Source organism: Poromitra crassiceps, assembly GCF_964638095.1.
Source record: "Poromitra crassiceps genome assembly, chromosome: 15".
NCBI lineage: Eukaryota > Metazoa > Chordata > Actinopteri > Beryciformes > Melamphaidae > Poromitra > Poromitra crassiceps.
Genome location: NC_139634.1, coordinates 43,504,341 through 43,520,414, shown reverse-complemented (window position 1 = coordinate 43,520,414; position 16,074 = coordinate 43,504,341). Strand labels below are relative to the sequence as shown.

The following is a 16,074-nucleotide window of genomic DNA, read 5'->3' as shown; positions in this document are numbered from 1 at the left end:
TTACCACCTCAAAAGGGTTGCTGTGTAGGCTTTCCCCACTGTGGAATTGCAGGTATGTGTTGTTTAGGAATACCGGTAAATCTTTGTTTTACCAGAGGAACTGGCTGGACTGGCTAATAGTGGCTAAACACTGTGTGTTACATGAGTCTATTCCAGGCACAGCTTTCAGCCTGTGGCCAGAGCCTTTCCAGACATCAGGACTTTCCAGTGTGGCTGCTGCATTAACCTCTTTCACTTCCCACCCAATTCACCCATTTTGTCTCTTAACATTAGCAAAACATTAACGAGGGCCCTGGTACTGGATCACCAAATGGATTGCGAGTTGGAATGGGTGACTTGGGTGGGAAGTGCAAAAGGCGAATTGAACAGCAATCAAGCTGTAAAGTAACTAACTCTACAGAAATACCTCTTACCAAAACAGTCTCTGATGGCAAAACTCGCATATTGACAGATATATTTATAGCTTAAAAAGCCCCTCTCTCACATGAGTTCAAAAATCTTTATCTCCTTTCTTATCAATGCCAGTGTGATAAGCAACTCACAAAATAAAGTTTAGCTTCTTCTCTTAAAAAGAGACATAACACTGAACAATTATAGTTGCAGTTTATCTTTGTATGAACAGTAATGGCTGATAAAACAGTGTGACAACAGAAGTTTGTCGATTTGGAATTTCAGAGTAATGAGAATTACTTCTGACCTCCCTACAGAAAGGAAGAAGGAAATTAAATGTGACCCGCTGGTTTACCAGGCTACTACAGTAGTATTATACATTTTAATTAAGAGTAACTTTTCATAAAACAGAAGGTAAAGTATTTTTTTCCCCTCTTGATGAAAACATATTTCTCTTATCTCCTGAAATGGTGGTTAAACATATTTACAATTAAGGACGTTTTTCAAAAGCAGAAACAGAACCTCCACTTGAAACACATTATAAAATCTATACTGGCAGTAATACTGTATGACTACTTGGCTGTATACATCATTCTAGCACCATGATGTGAACATCAAATCCCTCCAATATACTCTAACATATACTGAATAGAACTAAAATGACATTGTTTTATGGCCTTGTAATCTGTGTAATATAGCAGAAACTATGATTCAGAAAGATATTTTCGACTTTGACAGACATGCAAACTTTGACGTCCATCCCCTACTCTGCTTTCGCCTTGCCAGGCTCCACGACTGGCTGAGCTGCAGCGGGTGAGGCTGCAGTTGTAGCTGCGCCGCTGACGGGGGCGGGTGGAGGGATGGGATCAGGGTCATTGATAAGGGCCTGCCTCCTTTCGCTCTCCTTTATCACTTGAATCAGGCAGTAGGTCACAAACATGACCACGATGGTGGTTATAGGGAAGCCTGGGAAAGAACGGATACGAATGACTTCATTGTTAAAGAATTTACACAATTTCAACATTTTCAGTAGTGGACAAAAACAGAAGGGAAGGAGTGTTGTATCGAGTCCTTAGTGTAGAATGGACAGGTGCTCTTTAGATGTAGGAAGGCTTGACTAGGCCACAATGCAAAGGTGTTTTTTTTTGTTCTCTATTTTTGCCTTGTGAAATACAAATTATTATTTTTTGCAATGAGTTTTTTGAAATTTTATTTATTTTTTGCTTAGAACCGGATCTTGATGTATATTTACAAAGCCTTCCCATGCATTGACTTATTGTAACGAAACTGATCACCTTTGAGAAGCAGTCGTTTGGCTACCAACTTGGCAAAGTCCAAACTGTTCAAGGCCAGAATGTTGTACAACACAATGGTCCAGAAGTTGAACATATTGAAGAGTGCTCTGATCCGGCGAGACATTGCCTCTGACATTGACATCTGTTAGAAACAAACCAACAGATGATCAATAAACAAAAAGGTTCTTTGTGTCTAGATCAGAATGACAACCTTCATTCACCGACCTCAAAGGAAGAAAAGGGCTCCATGGAGAAGAACTTGGCGGTCCACAGCTCAAAGTTGAGGCCAAAACAGTTGAAGAAAGCCCAGATCAGCACCACCTCGCAGGGTCCCAGCCAGAGGATGGTGACGCCAAAGGTGCACAGCGAAGCCACCAGCTCCTGCAGGACATTATCATGCCCTCCTCCCAGGTTATTATACACATACCTGTGGACAGTGACACAGATCTCTGAGGTCATTTACATTCTATTCTTGTAGTTGCAGATCATCTACATTGATCAGGATTAACAAGACTCAGATTGAATTCAAAGGTTTTTGTGAGACACTCACTTGCACAGCCAATCGTTAATTCCTCTGTCAAAGTGGCTGCAAAAGGAGACAAAGTTAAAGGGATAGTTCACTTTTTTTTAAAGTCTAGCCCTATTTGCTACTTACCTATGATGATGTTGATTGGTAGAGTTGTTTCTCAGCACAAGCCATGCTGTTCCTCATAGTAGCTCTGGAAAGTTGGCTAAAAATGAATGCAAGGTCATGGGGTCACGCTCCTGTATGTACAAGCTGACTGAAGCTCATTGGAATTTACTTTGTGTGACTGTGGATGGAATTTTAGTGAGCCTCAGTCAGCTTGTACCTAAAGGAACGTGACCCCATTGACCTTGAATTCGCTTTTGCCCAACTTTCCAGAGCTACTATGAGGAACAGCATGGCTTGTGCTGAGAAAGAACTCTACCAATCAACATCATTATTGGTAAAGTAGCAAATAGGGCTAGACTTAAAAGAAAGTGAACTATCCCTTTAAGAATAGGTTTAGTATTACAGTTATTTCAGGTAGGTATGCCATGAGTATAGAATCATGATGACCAAATGTCAATGACATCAAACTGTGTAGACCAGCGGTTGCCAACTTTTTCTGACTCATGGCCCACTTGAAAATCTCAAAAATATTCACGGCCCACATCTGACCATAAACATATGGAATATGGCATAAACATAAACATATGGCATAAACATATGGAGGCCAAATGTGTTCTCAGAGCACTTTTTATATTAACGATAAAAGGAGCTGTCCATCAGCACCACACAGAAATCAGAAACTAAAAGTGAGGGGCTGTCTGCAATAGAGTAATTAACCAATAATTGATTACAAATGAAATAACGGTATCATTCAACAATGGAGAAATGCATTCTCACGTAATAATAATTTGTTTTGAAAAATTGATTTGGCGGCCCACTTGCAAAACCTTTGCGGCTGGTGTAGGCTTTACTCACGTTTCAGCAAACACATAGAGCATGGTGATGCACTTTGGGGGCTTGGGCGGCTCCAGGTGATCCAGTCTGGATACTGTGTTGATGACTCCAAACATGACGGCTGCTTTCACCCAGTCGTACACCAGGTTAGAGTAGGCCAGACCCACTGAAAGACCACACCACACCAGTTCTGGAGTCAAGGCGTTTTCACTTCAATGAATTCAACATACAGTATAAGTGGGCGTCTGGGTAGTGTAGAGGCAAAGCACTCGTCCACCACCGCGGCGACCCGGGCTCAATTCCTGGTAGCGGGACCTCCGGCTTGGTCAGACGCTCCTATACAGACACAATTGGTCATGTCTGCGGGTGGGAAGCCGGTGGGGTATGAATCCTGGTGGCTGCGCCTCCTCTGGTCAGTCAGACCAGAGGAGGCTTTATTAATGCCCATAGAGAATAATAGGGTGTTTTTGCTGAAACAACACACAAATCAACTGGCAGTGTGCCATGTGCATCACATCAAAGATACATTTACTGTAGGTAGATCATGTTAATTTGTATTACCAAGCATGTTTATCATACTCAATGGCATGGTAAACAATCAATCCAAAATACTTTGTGACCATCTACAGGCCACAGCATTGAAACATTGAAAGCATTGAGGAAGGAATGTGGGGGAGGTTGCACAGACCTACAGCCCAGTCAGAGAGGTGCTTGAGCAGCTTCATGTCAGTGGGGATGGTGAGGATGTACATGAAATGGAAGAGGGCGTCCACCACAATGATGGCCGCCAGGTAGATCAGGCCCTGTAGACTGATGCTCCACATCTCCCTCTCTTTCCTGGTCAAGTCTGACTTGTTGGCCTGCAGGGGGCAGCAAAGACACGGCGACTACCTCACATACTCCAGACTCTACTAAAAAGACCTCCAACTTCTACACTGAATCAAAAGGAGTGGCATGCCCACATACTCCAATAGTAGTTGTCTTGAAACTGACCCTATATCTCCTGTATTGGAATGATTTGGTTAAATTCAGAAATAAATTCAATATGGATGCCTTAAGACTGCCGAGGCTATCCTTCAGATGAACACAGTGGTCGGTCACAGTGGTCAGTCTAACCTGATTGCCTTCCACTCCTCTCACTCACACTTATTCTCAAATTCTTGCAAAGACCAAATGGTCTTTCTCAGTTCACAAAAAAGAAAAAAGAAAAAAACATGATTCACATACCCTAAAATTATCAAGGTATCCACTGCAAATAGGATCAGTTCGGCTCCTTAATGACACTAGGCTCGGCCGCTGCGTGGCCTCGCCCGTAGTTTGGCCTCGCTTCCCCTATTGGCGTGTGTGTGTGTGTGTGTGTGTGTGTGTGTTTGTGTGTGTGTGTGTGTGCCTCATTATGATATCACTGATGACATCATCAGTGTGTGTGTGTGTGTGTGTGTGTGTGTGTGTGTGTGTGTGTGTGTGTGTGCCCCCCTATGACATTACTGATCAGTCTTGTCCGAATGCCTTGTGTGTGTGTGTGTGTGTGTGTGTGGGGGGGGGGGGTGTTTGTGGGTGTGTGTGTGTGGGTGTGCGCGTGCCCTTATGACATCACTTTTGACATCATTACTGATGACATCGTCAGGTCACCCGCACGGGTGCCCTTTACACACCCTGAAGGTTTCAGCCTGATCGCATGTAAAACGGCATAGCTGTGGCCGAACACAGAACTTGAAACAGACAAACAAAGTCCACATACCCAATTGTACAAGATATACTATGTACAGTAAGTATTATGCAACGAGTTAATCTGTTTCCATAATATATCAGCATCTGCTATGTAATATAAGAGAATCTATAAGTATCTCTACTACTTGGATTACAAATGTTGACATAATTATGTACTAAAACAGTATAACTTACTTGAACATAAAACTTATCAAAGGTCATGATGGGCCCAAAGTAGAAGAAGGGGAGGTAGAAGTTGTACTTGAGCAGCTCCAGGATGCTGTGGTTTCCCTCCTTCCTGTCACAGTTCTCCAGAGCAAAGCTCATGCAGCGCATGATGGTAAAGCCACAGCCTCCATAGAACAGAATGTGGCGCAGCTCAAAGTCCCCCTCCACAAAACCAGCCTATATGGAGAGGAGAGAGAGAAAGCCAAGTATGGATTTGAATTCATAACAACTCATAAAGAGAGATATGTATATGTCTGCTATTAACTTGGTGGAACTTGGGACACTGACTTTTGCTCTTGCTTCAGGAAACACTCCTTATGATATAACGTGATGGGAACATCGAGGGCTTGGAGCGTTATAGTAGATTTTACAGGATAGTCAAAACAAATACTACTACACTACTTTTTTTTTTTTATATATATCTACATCTTTGTATGTGTCCCAGCCAGGACACATCACTTATTGTTGTGTTCTGGGACACATTCAAAGCCCTTTAAAACTCGTCATAAGACTGAAGGATAACTTCAGCTAGCAGCAGTCTTATCAGAGCTCATCTTGACCAGTTCACACGTGTTGCCAGTATTACTTACTGTAGGTCAGCATGCATTTTGAGTTGACATCCAAGGGCTGTTAGAATCCTCTACCCACAAGGCTTGTTCAGTGTCAAAAGTGGGGTTTTGCTTGGTGAGTGCAGTTACGCCCTTTTGGCAGCAAACAAAACCCTACTTTTACTGTTACTGTTTCAGTTTTTGTTTAATTAAAACTTATGGGTCATGATTTCAGACAACTCTTTAAATCAATAAACTTGACCATCACCACCAACCAGTCTGTGATGAAACGGAATGAGATAAGCAAAGGAAATCGAACATTGGTGAGTTAAGCTTTTTTCACCTTGCTGATTTGTTTTTTCTCTGCCTGTTGTCAGAGAAGAGTCCATACCCAATTCAGTTTGGGCAAATACAGCAAGTCCACAGAGTCACAGTTATTTTTAATGCTTTTGTCTGTTGCAGCCCCTCTGTGATTTAGGCTGATGAAATGTGTTTATTTTTTACCAGGTTACCTGCCAGGACATGAAGGGTTCACACTTGAAGGTAGCAAGGGTGGCAAGGCCAGTGGCGAAGCAGAGCCAGCGGAGTTTGACTAAGGAGATGCTGTAGAGCAGGATACAGTGGGACAGAATGAGGGTGATGTAGGTCCAGCCCATACTGGTCCAGACAGCCAGCAGGCCGTACACCATGTACACCAAGGACCTGTACTGTGGGAGAGAAAAACAGTGTCAGAACTAGGTACACACAGTATGGCTACCTGTATATAACTCTCTCCTAGAGATGCAATCAAAATAGGCCTATATAGTTGATATTACTATTTGATGTGATGATGATTGAGCTGGATGCAGTTCTATCAGTATGATTTGTGCTTGGGAAAACTGAATCCAAACTCCAAAGTACTGCAGATAATAACAGCTAGTCCTTTGATGTGTAATAATTAACAATAATTGATTGGATTAATATAGTGCCTCTCTAGATACTCAAAGTGCTTCACATACTCAACCCAACCACCACCGTGTATGAACCAGACTACCACATCAAGTCCTGTTGATCACCACCAGCCTGCCTTTGGTATATTTGTATCAACCAAACATGAAAAATATGTTTGTATATACACAAAGCAACACTATGGCTATTTTAAGACAGAATTATACACTAAAGGATTGTCTTTCACATTAAGAGACTCTGTGTCTGCTGACACATGACACATGGTTTAATGATGCTAGCCAAACCAAACTTTATCTCTCTCTCCCTCCCTCCCTCCATCTCACTCTCACTCAGTCTTCCTCCCTCAGTCCCTTCCTTGCCACGTGGTCCCATTCATCATTTACTGTTTAGCTAATGAGGAAAATAAAACAATAGTGAAAATAAATGGTGACAAAATGGATTTCATGCAAACATCACTAAGTATCCATTACACATTATGGCATCTTGTAGATTAGAGAGCTAGAAATGCATCGTGGTAGACTATCTTCCTGTACCTTCTTAGATTTCATAGTGAATGACAATGTATTGCCGTGGTCATTGAACCTGATAACAAATATCATTTAACAACATGAATATACTATTTTCACCACTAATACTATAGTCTTACACATTCTATACTATATTTCTCTGCCTGGAGCAGGTTTGTGCACACATTTTTACAAGATTGTTTTTACAAAATCAGTCAGTCAATCAATCAATCAATCAATCAATCAATCAATCAGTTTCAGATTGCTCTGTGGGGGTTCCCCAAGGTTCGGTCCTGGGTCCTGTCTTCTTCGGTGTATACATAAATGACCTCCCCCACATCTGCACAGATGTGAGGGTACAAATGTACGCGGATGACACAGTCATATATGTACACGCTGACTCCAAGCAGAAAGCTGCATCTGTGCTCACAGTCGCTATGGAAAAGTTAGCTATTTGGCTGAATGACTCCTGCCTGACCTTGAATGTCTCTAAAACCGTGAACATATATTTCTCTATAAGGCGTAATAACCCCCCCCCCCCACCCCCACCCGACATCTTTGTTAAAGGTCAGAGGGTGGAAGTTGTCCAGGAGTTTAAATACCTGGGTATTATTTTAGATAGCAACCTCTCCTTCAAAAAGCACATAAAGAAAACTGCAGGGACTGTCAAACGTAATCTTTGGCAATTTAGATTCATTCGATGTCAGCTGAGCACAGATGCGGCGAAACTGTATCTTCATTCTTTCATTTTATCACATCTATCTTACTGTGCCACTACTTGGTCCCAGGCCAATAAAACAACGACGCAGCCACTCTTTACTCTATTCAAGCAAGCGTTGAAGGTCCTGGATAAAAAACCTAACAACTACCATCACTGTGACATTATCAATAAATATAACTCTCTAACACTTGAGAATTTCCTGTTGATGGCAAATGTCTGTATTGTATAGGATCTTCCATGGCCTTGCCCCCCCCCCCCCTCCCCCCATTCAACAAATTTGTGACAAACCGCTACACCAGTGTGAGAACTACAAGAGCCTCCACTAGCCTCCACTTTAATGACTGCCAGCAGTCATTAAAGGCTGCAGTACTTTCAAAGGTTTTAAATCCTCTGTTAAGAAGTGGCTGAGAGAGGGTCAGTCTTGTGGCACCTATAGTCATTAGTGTGGTCTCATATCCTATTTATTTCTGTGTTCTGACATTATTTATTTTTTTACCATCACCTCATTTGCTACTGTGTGACTTTTAGTGGATTGCTATCTACCTCTATGTGTTCTATTTCACTGTTGTGCGCATTGTATGTGTAATACCTTGCTAATAGTAAGTTTCATTTTTTTATTATGTATCTTGATTGTTTAGACACTAGGATTTTCTTTTAATTTCTGTATTTGATATGTACTGTGTGCACACAGGACTCTGTGCGCCCAGGGACTACAGATGCACATTAGCTTTTAGCTATTTCTGGTGCAATATATAAGATAAAGATAAGATAAAGTAGAAGCACCTGTGGAGCCAGCATGGTGCAGATCTTGGCAAACAGCACGTGGCCAGAGAGAGCAAACAGGATGTGTGCTCTGAATGTGGAAAACCACATCACCCACTCAACATCAGCCGTGTCCTGCGGAGCAATGAGCATTCACACAATTTAAAAAACAACATTTGTATATCAATGGAATGTATCTTGATAAACTACGATGAAAGTCCCAGGCAGGCACTCTCACCATTCTCCTCCCAAAGTAGTACCATCCTGGCTTCACGCTGGATTTGAAGGTCTTTCTGTTTATATTGGCTGGAACAAGACGAAGGAGAAGAGAAAGAAACAACTGAGGGTAAATACAAATTAAAGCCCTAAAATGCAACCATTCCCAACCTGTGGGCCACGAAGGTATTGCAAGTGGGCCACCAAATCATTTGCCAAACATATTTTGTCTGTGTGTGTGTGTGTGTGGGGGGGGGGGGGGTTGTAATTATTATTATTATGGATGAGAATGCAATTTCTATTGTTGAATGGTACCGTTATTTAATTTGTAATCAATTATTTGTAAATTAGCCTATTGGAGACACCCCCTCACTTTTAGTTTCTGATTTCTGTGTTCTGCTGAAGGACAGCTCCTTTTATTGTTCAAATAAAAAAAATGTGCTGTGAGAACGCTGTCCGTACTGTTTATGGACGGGTGGAGGCCGCAAACATTTTTGAGATTTTCAAGTGGGCCTTGAGTCAGAAAAGCTTGGGAACGACTGAGCTAAAGAAACTTGACATGCCTGTTCTTCAGGTTGTTGTGCTTACTGACTCTTACACATTTTACACACTATACTAGTGTTTGATGCAAAACTGCAGCAGAGTAGCATGCAATAAAATGAGCTCTTACATCCAAAACACTTTACTTTAACATGTCACTTTATTTAAAACACATTTGTCCATCTCTCATTTTCTTCTTCTTGTCCTTTAATGCAGATGTGGGTGTCTTTGTTAGTGGTGACAGACTCACAATGAACGCAGGGTGAACACACAGCCCTATTTTCTTCTTCGGCTCTGTGGTATTAATACAGACACCTGATCTGCTCTGCGTGGTCTGCATAGCTCCCACTCTTGGCCTTCACACACTGAAACGCCCCCTGCCTTTCCCCCAAGACAATATTGCATGGCACATTGGCAAACTGCCCATGAAATCGATTGCATTATATGTTCCATACATTGTTGTCTGCATGTGACTACACTACTGATGGGCAATGGGCAGATACAACTCATCCTGTAACATCAGGATCTGGGTAGGTCTGGGTAAACCTATGCATTGACAGATAACTGCTTGCTATTGACATGTTTTATTCATTCGTTTTCAATCATTCCCCTTGTTTAAACCAACATCTCCACTGAAATGGAAATCCAACATTGGAAAAGCAATTTAAATAAATTCAGAGACAAAGCAAATTCTGTGTATGTGTAGTGTATAGCCTACTGCAGTGATACTCAACCTGCTTTGCTCGGGGACCACTTATGCAAGATGACAGGAAGCCAGGGGCCAGTTAATAAATCAACAATAATAATATACATTTTTCTGTAGCAGATTGTAGTTTTTTGGGGGTGCCAGCTTGAGTTTAGTCTGACAATTTTGTGCACACAGGATAGTTACTGTATTAGTTAGGTTAAGTTAGTTAACTACATAAGCGCCTGAGCGGCGAGCAGGCGGCAATGTTTGACAATTTACCTGGAGCTCAGTCAAACTTTATTTAACGTTAGTTTTCATTGTGAATTAGAAAATGGTTGGGGGGCCACTCTGCACCCTATCGCGGGCCGCATATGGCCCCCGGGCCGCAAGTTGAGTATCACTGGCCACATGTGTGCATGTGTGTTCCTCATACTCACAACTGGACACCTCAGAGATCCAGCTGGCGGCCCAGAACATGGCCAGGCACAGCACCATGTTGTAGAAATAGACCTCATACTTGGGAAGGGCAGCTTTGACCCCCATGGTACCACAGACAGCCGCAGCTCAGGAACACTCCTGAACACACCGCACCGACCAGCTAACCCTTATCTGTCCAACCAAATGTGTTGACAAAGAAGACGTCACATGACTAAACTGACCAAGAAGATGTAAATGTGTTAGAGAACATTTGATCAGACTCACACACTATAGGCTGGTATTCCCCAGCTTTTAGTTATTCATTTAAATACATACACACACATAATATGATGTATCCTCATACACATAGGCTACTGTACTGAAAAACGATTACAGTACAGAAGGACTACTTGACTCCAGCTACAGCTAAACATATGACGCCTCACACAATGTTCTCACCTCGTCACTCTTTCAGACACTTCTCTCATCTTATACATGCATGAACCATTTGGTCACACTATAACAGGAAGTGTATAGCCACAATGGCTATATCTCTCGCCGGTTTTAACTTGACAACAAAAACATTCTAAATTGAACCCCCGCTCACTTCCTGTTGCAGTGTTTGCTATGGACATAAAAGAAAAAATAACATTCAAGTGCAGGACTGACCATTCTGTGAAAACCGTCTATACAGCTGAGCAGCGAAAACAAAAGTAACGATGTCGAGTGAATATTTCTGCAGTTTTAGTAGGGTCATCTGTGGCACTTCCGTGACCGTGGAGAGCGAAGGTCCGTTTCTCAATGGATTCGTCATCTAGGAGGGTTAATAAACAAATTTAGCGGGGGTGTATTTTTAAAAAAGGCGGGGAAAATATTTGAGAGACCAAAATCCAAAATGGCTGCTGTGGAAATTAACTTTTTAATGCTTTGACCTACAATGATGCACAATACATGGTTTCAGAGCTTATTCTGGTCAAGGAATAGATATTTGGTGTTTATATAATGATTTGACCTATTTTTGACCTTCAAATCCAAGATGGCTGCCAATTTTGAGGCAGTTTTTTCAAAATCGTCATAGAGCCTTCATATTAGGCTTGAATGACAGGTCTTCTCATGATGAGTTGAATAATATACAGTATAAGTACACAGAAGTAATCTCTGAGGTCAATAAAGTCAATGTTTGTGTGTAAACAACAGTTGCTGATTTGCGGTTTCCCATTAAATAGGGTAGGCTACTGAGAATATGGTGTCCAGTTCATCCCATCACATTTTCATAATGAACCAAAAACAATTTTGCACTATAGCCTAACATAAAATAGTATTCTGTATGCAAAGCTAGCAAGGTTAGTTGCTTGAGCTGAATTTAAAGGTCAACTCAAAACAAACAATGAAATTAACTTTGAAATTAAAACTGAATCCTAGGCTACTAAATTTCATCAGCACACAGTAAAGGAAACTTGTCTTTGAACTCAGCTGACTTTCTAGTCCTAATCCCTGTTGTGCAATGTCCCTTTTCAGTGAAGTTTTAGTTTTTGTTAAGAGTATGGACTTTTAATCTTGACCTTGTTGGTAGGCATGCCGGCCCTTTTTCAGTCAAGCATTTTCAGATTAGCTCAGTCAGTCTGTGAAGCAGTCAGTGTCAGCACTTGCGCGAGCTCGCTTTTTCTCTAACTAATGTTAACATTACACACTTTAAGACACTTTGTTTGAGGATATCAACGTTATTCACTAGTCTAAAGATAGTTCTACCATCAAGAACATATAAAACAAAAGCAAAAACAATTTTTATTTGCAGAAGTCATCATTGATATTTGGTGTTAGCTAACGTTAGGTAACGTTATTATTTTTAGCTAAAGTTAATGTTATCTGTCTCCACACTTCTGTCAACTGACATATGCATTTGCTTTTGAAAATAAACAGCCTGGCTTGCTTAAGCATAACTGAAGATTAAAAAAAAAAATAACATGACGAATGCATGTACCGATTGGTTGCCCCATCTTCCCAGGAGGTGGTGGTGTAAACATCATCAAATTTATCAAGTCCTGACCAGTCTTGGGCTTTTAATTGTAAGCTGTCCCATTTGCCTTGATTTATTGTATCGGTGGGCTTGCAAGGCTTGTCACATTTTAGCACACATTCATAGGACATTGTGTGCTTTGTCTTTCATTGGGAGGGAAAGCAACTCGCTATTATATTACTGTTATATTATATTGCTGTTATACGCTGTTTATTTTCAAAAGCAAATGCATATGTCAGTTGACAGAATTGTGGAGACAGATAACATTAACTTTAGCCAAAAATAATAACGTTACCTAACGTTAGCTAACACCAAATATCAATGATGACTTCTGCAAATAAAAATTGTTTTTGCTTTTGTTTTATATGTTTTTGATGGTAGAACTATCTTTAGACTAGTGAATAACGTTGATAACCTCAAACAAAGTTTTCTTTTTATTTTATTTTTTTATATATTTCCCCCCCTTCCCCCCCGATTTTTTATCCCATTTTTATCCCCCATTAGTGCTAACGTAATTTCTTTATCCTGGTTGCTACTCCACCCTCTGCCGATCTGGGGAGAGCCGAAACTGGCTCCATGCTTCCTCCGAGACATGGGCAGTTAGCCAGCCGCTTCTTTTCACCTGACAGGGGAAGCTTCACCGGTAGGACATAGCACGTGGGAGGTTCACACTATTCCAACCAGTTCCCCTCCCTCTGAACAGGCGCCCTTAACGACCAGAGGAGGAACCACATTAGCAACCAGGATATTGCATGTTTTTGGTGAAGGGGGTTCCTATATGAAGGAAACCCCCGGGAGGCACGGGGAGAACATGCAAACTCCACACAGAAAGGCCCTTTTGACGACCCCACCCGGGCGGTGGGCACTCGAGGACATGCGGACGGGCACGCATTCCTTCAGCGTTCACATCGTCCCAGGTGGGAATCGAACCCACGACCTTCGAGCTGAGGCGATAGTGCTTACCAATACAACCCAGTACCTCCTTTTATATCCTCAAACAAAGTGTCTTAAAGTGTGTAATGTTAACATTAGTTAGAGAAAAAGCGAGCTCGCGCAAGTGCTGACACTGACTGCTTCACAGACTGACTGAGCTAATCTGAAAATGCTTGACTGAAAAATGGCCATTGCCTACCAACAAGGTCAAGATTAAAAGTCCATACTCTTAACAAAAACAAAAACTTCACTGAAAAGGGACATTGCACAACAGGGATTAGGACTAGACAGTCAGCTGAGTTCAAAGACAAGTTTCCTTTACTGTGTGCTGATGAAATTTAGTAGCCTAGGATTCAGTTTTAATTTCAAAGTTAATTTCATTGTTTGTTTTGAGTTGACCTTTAAATTCAGCTCAAGCAACTAACCTTGCTAGCTTTGCATACAGAATACTATTTTATGTTAGGCTATAGTGCAAAATTGTTTTTGGTTCATTATGAAAATGTGATGGGATGAACTGGACACCATATTCTCAGTAGCCTACCCTATTTAATGGGAAACCGCAAATCAGCAACTGTTGTTTACACACAAACATTGACTTTAATGACCTCAGAGATTACTTCTGTGTACTTATACTGTATATTATTCAACTCATCATGAGAAGACCTGTCATTCAAGCCTAATATGAAGGCTCTATGACGATTTTGAAAAAACTGCCTTTTAGAGCTCAAAATTGGCAGCCATCTTGGATTTGAAGGTCAAAAATAAGTCAAATCATTATATAAACACCAAATATGTATTCCTTGACCAGAATAAGCTCTGAAACCATGTATTGTGCATCATTGTAGGTCAAACCATTAAAAAGTTCATTTCCACGGCAGACATTTTGGATTTTGGTCTCTCAAATATTTTCCCCGCCTTTTTTAAAAATACACCCCGGCTAAATTTGTTTATTAACCCTCCTAGATGACAAATCCATTGAGAAACAGACCTTCGCTCTCCACGGTCACGGAAGTGCCACAGATGACCCTACTATTTGCCGAATGCTGAGAAAAAGGAAGTGCTGTGGGGTTGCGCTCTGGTGAAAACCGTCTATACACTGAACCATTTTGGTCACACTCACTATAACAGGAAGGGTATTAGCCCAGTGGTTCCCAAACTTAGGGTCGCGACCCTAAGTGGGGTCGCCTGGAATTCAAATAGGGTCGCCTGATTTTTAATTTTTTTTACACCACACACAATTTAAAATGACCGAAGATGATTAGGGTCACTTGCGATTTAAAAAAAAAGTGATCATCTCTAAGATTTCAGTTTTGTTCTATTGGATGACACCTATGGCGGTGGGTGGTAATTGCAGGTGAGATCCAATGTTGCATAATGTCACTATATACTGCAAAGGCTTCATCCAAATGGACAAAGCCTCAATCAACATTGTGAGTGACTGTTTTTCTTCAGATGAAAATCTTTTAGATTATAACTTTAAATCAGGATTCAGAGAATGAAGTCAGAATTCTGAGATTAAAGTCAGAATTTGTCAGAATTCTCAGATTAAAGTCAGAATTCTGCGGGGAAAAAGAAGCATATGTGACGATGTCACTGATGATATTATCGATGGTCTACCCCGGAATTTGAAATGTCTCTGGTCCCTAGATTTTTGTGACGTCAAAATAGGGTCACAAGCCATAAACGTTTGGGAACCCCTGGTACAGCCACAATGGCTATATGGACAATTGTCCTGAACTATAGTTACAGATAAAAAAGTTTAAAAAAGGGGGGGGGGGGTAATGTTACCATTTCAATATTTCAATCAGAGACAGATCTGTCTCAGCAGTAACTAAATATAGACTTGTCCATCATTCAAGGTTCAATTCATTGTCACATGTGACCTAGAGTACTTAGCATTGCTTATTCTGTTGAAGCCATATGCATTGTGATCAACATAATAGTTTTAGCTTGTATATGGATTTACTTTTGTCATTTTCTGTTTTGCATTCAGAATAACTTGTATCTGTCTGGCCTGTTTGACACCTTAATGATTAAGAACAACTTTATAGGGCAAACGGGCAAAGGTTTCCATTGATTAGAATGCAGAGGGGTGGAAACAACTATAATAAAGTACAGCTGCCTGCTATTTTTAACCAAACAACTTCTTGCCATTGACTACATGAATTCATCAGATGGCTCCTAACAATTCAAAAACAACTAGGCCTATTTCTTGGTTCGGAAATTTTCCAACCAAACCAGTCAGTTCTCTGGGCAACAGCACTGACTGGCTGTGAGTGAAATAGCCTGACTATTAGTGCAATTCTCCTCTTCTTCCACAATGTCTGATGAGATGAAGCTGTAAATGCCAGCCGGTCAGCGGTCATGCACTTGAGTTTGTCCCAGCAGCACCTGTTGTGATACTGACCTTGAGCGCTGCAACGAGTGAGTTGCCAACCCGAAGAAGTTACTTCACAAACAGATTCTGTCCCTTCAAAATGAAAATAAAATATATTGTTCATGAATCATGAGATGTTAAAGCGTGGGTGGGGAAATGTATCCGCTGCACATCTGAGGAGAAGAGGTGGGCTCATAGGGTGGGCTGCTGCGGGTCCCACTGACTCCCTGAGAGGGAGCTGCACCGGGTAAAGGTGACATGTATTTATAGCCTACTTTGACCATTGACACAGAGGGGGCGGAACAATGTA

At 41.4% G+C, this 16,074-nt stretch overlaps 1 protein-coding gene across 1 annotated transcript; it reads right to left on the bottom strand.

Moving 5' to 3' along the window:
* Positions 1-164: 164 nt before the first annotated feature.
* Positions 165-10,563, bottom strand: LOC310789662 (protein-cysteine N-palmitoyltransferase HHAT-like protein; the record flags this gene model as incomplete). The annotated part of the gene is made up of 11 exons (XM_083651312.1): positions 165-1,356; positions 1,686-1,827; positions 1,911-2,112; positions 2,236-2,271; positions 3,175-3,319; positions 3,842-4,013; positions 5,059-5,268; positions 6,152-6,346; positions 8,598-8,711; positions 8,815-8,882; positions 10,458-10,563. The coding sequence occupies 11 exons, from the start codon at positions 10,561-10,563 to the stop codon at positions 1,154-1,156; spliced, it is 1,593 nt and encodes a 530-aa protein (XP_083507438.1). The 3' UTR covers positions 165-1,153.
* Between the last annotated feature and the right edge of the window lie 5,511 nt (positions 10,564-16,074).